Source organism: Priapulus caudatus, unplaced genomic scaffold (genome assembly GCF_000485595.1).
Source record: "Priapulus caudatus unplaced genomic scaffold, Priapulus_caudatus-5.0.1 Scaffold689, whole genome shotgun sequence".
Taxonomy (NCBI): domain Eukaryota; kingdom Metazoa; phylum Priapulida; class Priapulimorpha; order Priapulimorphida; family Priapulidae; genus Priapulus; species Priapulus caudatus.
This window is the reverse complement of record NW_014577750.1, coordinates 103,895-107,794: the sequence shown is the minus strand read 5'-3', so window position 1 is coordinate 107,794 and position 3,900 is coordinate 103,895. Positions and strand designations below refer to the sequence as shown.

The 3,900-nt window shown below is 48.2% G+C and overlaps 1 protein-coding gene across 1 annotated transcript in view; it reads left to right on the top strand.

Moving 5' to 3' along the window:
• Positions 1–3,493, top strand: part of LOC106812806 (transcription factor IIIA-like) — a gene marked incomplete at its 5' end in the record, with an annotated part of 13,051 nt that extends 9,558 nt beyond the window's left edge. Inside the window, 2 exons of the mRNA XM_014816780.1 lie at positions 2,399–2,452; positions 2,737–3,493. Coding sequence (XP_014672266.1) covers positions 2,399–2,452; positions 2,737–3,375 — 693 coding nt within the window. The remainder of the gene's footprint in view (positions 1–2,398; positions 2,453–2,736) is intronic.
• Positions 3,494–3,900: the final 407 nt, after the last annotated feature.

Genomic DNA, 3,900 nt, shown 5'->3' with positions numbered 1-3,900 from the left:
GCGCCGGATCGGGCGGAGGCGGTCGAGACGGACGACGAGGCGTCCCCGGAGCCCTCTGTGTGACGGCGGCGACGACGTGACTGGCGAGCGTGCCGTCGCCGCCGAGGTCGCGATGGAGAGTCCTCCGCTGACGGAGTGAATGGCGGGGTCATGACCTCTTACGCGGACGCTGCTTCCCGGCATGCACGCCCGTCCACGTCGGCTCGTTCCGCGTCCCGGCGACGACGACGACAATGATGGCAGCGGCGGCTGGTTCGCGGACGCGCTGGAGAGCAGCAGCTGCCTGCCGATCGATCGACAGCGGCTGGAGAGTCTGATCGTTGCCGGACTGGAGCGAGACGACGAGGCAGCGGCGCCACCGTGCGGGGTCGACGTCGAGGGTTGTTGTCGGCGAGACTGGCAGCTTCGCTCCCTCGCAGCTCTAGCCGCGGTCGGACGTTAGGTGGCGATCCGTGCGGGGTGGACGTCGAGGGGTTGTCGTCGCGAGGTTGGCAGCTCGCTCCCTCGCAGCTCTAGCCGCGTATCGGACGTTAGGTGGCGCCGCGTGTCGAATCGCGAGCTGATGTCACCGAATGATGTTTTAACTTGGATTTGTTGCCGGGCATTCTTAATTATGTGCTCGTTATTATGATGAAAATAGGATCGTTGAGATTATAATGATGTGATGCGATCAATTTGTACAGTGAGTTTAGGGACCACTGCCCAGTGGCATTGCTAGTAGTACTGTGTATGGTAATGTGTAGCAGTAGCAGCAGTACTGGCGACGATGTAATTTGCAGGAGTGTATAATAAAGAAAATATATATAAAAGTATAATAATATAAGGAGTGTATAATATCTTTATTATACTGAATATACACTCCTGATATCTGTAATACCAGTGGGTGGTAAAAATTATGCAAAAGCTGAGATGTTAATAGTGTTTTGGTCATATTTCTGGTGTATGTATATAATTAATTCTAATATAAAAAAAGTTATGTAAAAAAAGTGGTTTTGCTACTATTTTGACTTTTTTCATGATAATATGCAGTGAGAGTGTAGAGCTAGCTGTACGATAGACGAGAGTCTGAGATTCTAACCTACACAACGTGAGCATCTTTAACCGGTGACATGATTAATGCTTGTTTTTTACAAAATCTATAATATCACTCAACACAATCATATTCATTGTAATGCCCTTATTCTAGACACCAACAGTAAACGCAAACGATTGTCACAGAATACAAATTACATTACAATATACGAACAAAATAAAATCTTTCAAGTTTAGAAATACAAATTACTGCTAGTACAAGAACTGTAGGTGTCAGCACTATCTAATAGTTTTAACACCTAACCAGAGCATATAAATCACCGCATAATAGTTGATTTAGATGCTCTGACCTAACCAATGTATGATTGGGTTGAGTATAAATACCAAAAAGACAATAACATCTGGAACCTTCTCGATACTTCTCGTCTTACATTTCAAATACTGTCCCCATCCTTCTCAAATTTGGACCTAAGCCACCTGACTAATAAGATACCGTAATGTAGTGTATCAGTCACTGACCATTTACCCTTATTTATAGATGTGACTGATTTAGTCAGGTTAACAAGCAAAACAGCTGTTGCAACTTTATGCGGTAGGCATAATTACGAAAGTCTATGTAATCATCATGCTACATCACTATTTATTAGTAATTTTTTAATTACCTACATAATTTCAAATTACATTTTTTGGTAAAATACTCGCTGCATCAGTGTCGTATGTCCGTGTTCGCTAAACTTTATACATCCAGGTGTGCCCTGGACTTTTAGTAGCGTACATTAAATACAATAATAATAAAATGTGATTATTTATATCTCATCGTATATCAGCGCGCGATGTGGGCGAAGTGAGGGAGGTGTGTCCATACTTCAGTTTCACTGTTAGCTAGGCGAGTGAGGGTAGATATAATGCAGATGATATCGCGCATCTTGAAATACCTGGATTGTACGAACTTATATTACTAGTATCGCTTATCATCTAGATATCTGATTCAATGATGCTAGGGTGACTCATGCCAGTAATGAGCTACGTTGCGTGAGCGCGGGGGGTTCTTTCTAGAGATAACGTATCTCTCGCTGACCTTGACCGACCTTTTTCGGAAATAATGGGTTTCATTGATGCTGACTGCAGGCGATGGATGCTCAGCTGCCAGCTGGGTACCATGCACGCTGCTCTCAGTGTCTCATGGCGGGGGCATGTGGACAGTCGACGCCGCGGGCAGCAGACTTAACTAGCATGCAGGGCAATACACCGGGGTGGTGTGTGTGTGTAACTGGTAATGGCAGGAGTAGTATTCGTACGTAGGTGGTAAGCCTGCGCGAGTGCAATGCTGGCTATGGTGATTTGATGCGAGTGATTGACATTGCAGACTGTTGCTGACAGACATGTGAAGACTCACGATCCAAACAAACCTTTACCAAAGGTGAGAGAGTGTAAAAAATGGGTGAAGAGCGTAAAGCGTGTAACGAGTATTTTAACCCGTTGAGAATAACAGCAATGTTACGATGATCGATCGTGATTACTGTCTGACAATTTTACCTTGCATTCTTAGTTCATGAAGAACAGTCGCACAATGTTTGAATGCACCTGCGGTTTTATCTCTGTATTGCTAACAGTCTTGCAATAAGGATAATAGATTTCATGTTGTTTCCACGTTGTGGTCTAGAAGCAAAATAGCATTTCTACATTCACTCGCTCTCATCGCAGAAGCGAAAGAAAAAGAGCATGGCCGTCATTCTGTCCGGGATCAACCCACCGAGCAAAGGTGGCGCCAGTGTCACCAACACACCGTCGACACGGGTCGACAACGATCGCTGCGAAACGCCGCCGGACCAAGCGAGCCCCGCTTACCGAGAGGTGTCGCCACCTGGCGAGGAAGCGCCGTCGTCATCCTCATGCCGACTCACACCCGTAGGTGGCGCCGCCGGTCGGGCGGAGAGCGGTCGAGGCGACGACGAGGCGTCCCCGGGAAGCCCTCTGTGTGACGGCGGCGACGACGTGACTGAACAAGCGTCCGTCGCCGCCGAGGTCGCGATGGAGAGTCCTCCGCTGACGGAGTGCAATGGCGGGGTCATGACCTCTTACGCGGACCTGCTTCCCGGCATGCACGCCGTCCACGTCGGCTCGTTCCGCGTCCCGCGCGACGACGACGACGATGATGGCAGCGGCGGCTGGTTCGCGGACACGCTGGGAGAGCAGCAGCTGCTGCCGATCGATCGACAGCGGCTGGAGAGTCTGATCGTTGCCGGACTGGAGCGAGACGGCGAGGCGGCGGCGCCACCGTGCGGGGTCGACGTCGAGGGGTTGTCGTCGCGAGACTGGCAGCTCGCTCCCTCACAGCTCTAGTCGTGTGTCAGACGTTAGGTGGCGCCACCATGCGGGGTGGACGTCGAGGGGTTGTCGTCGCGAGGTTGGCAGCTCGCTCCCTCGCAGCTCTAGCCGCGTATCGGACGTTAGGTGCGCCGCGTGTCGAATCGCGAGCATGAATGTCGCGCAGGATGTTTTAACTTGGATTTGTTGCCGGGCATTCTTAATTATGTGCTTATTATTATGATAACAATATGGAATCGTCTGAGATTATAAATGACTGTGATGCGACAATTTGTACAGTGATGTTAGGGACCACTGCCCAGTGGCATTGAGCTAGTAGCTACTGTGTATGTAATGTGTAGGCATAAGCACATACTGGCGAGATGTAATTTGCAGGAGTGTATAATAAAGAAAATATATATAAAAGTATAATAATATAAGAGTGATATATATATCTTTATTATACTGAATATACACTCCTGATTATCTGTAATACAGTGGTGGGTAAAAAATTATGCAAAAGCTGAGATGTTAATAGTGTTTTGGTCATATTTCTGCGTG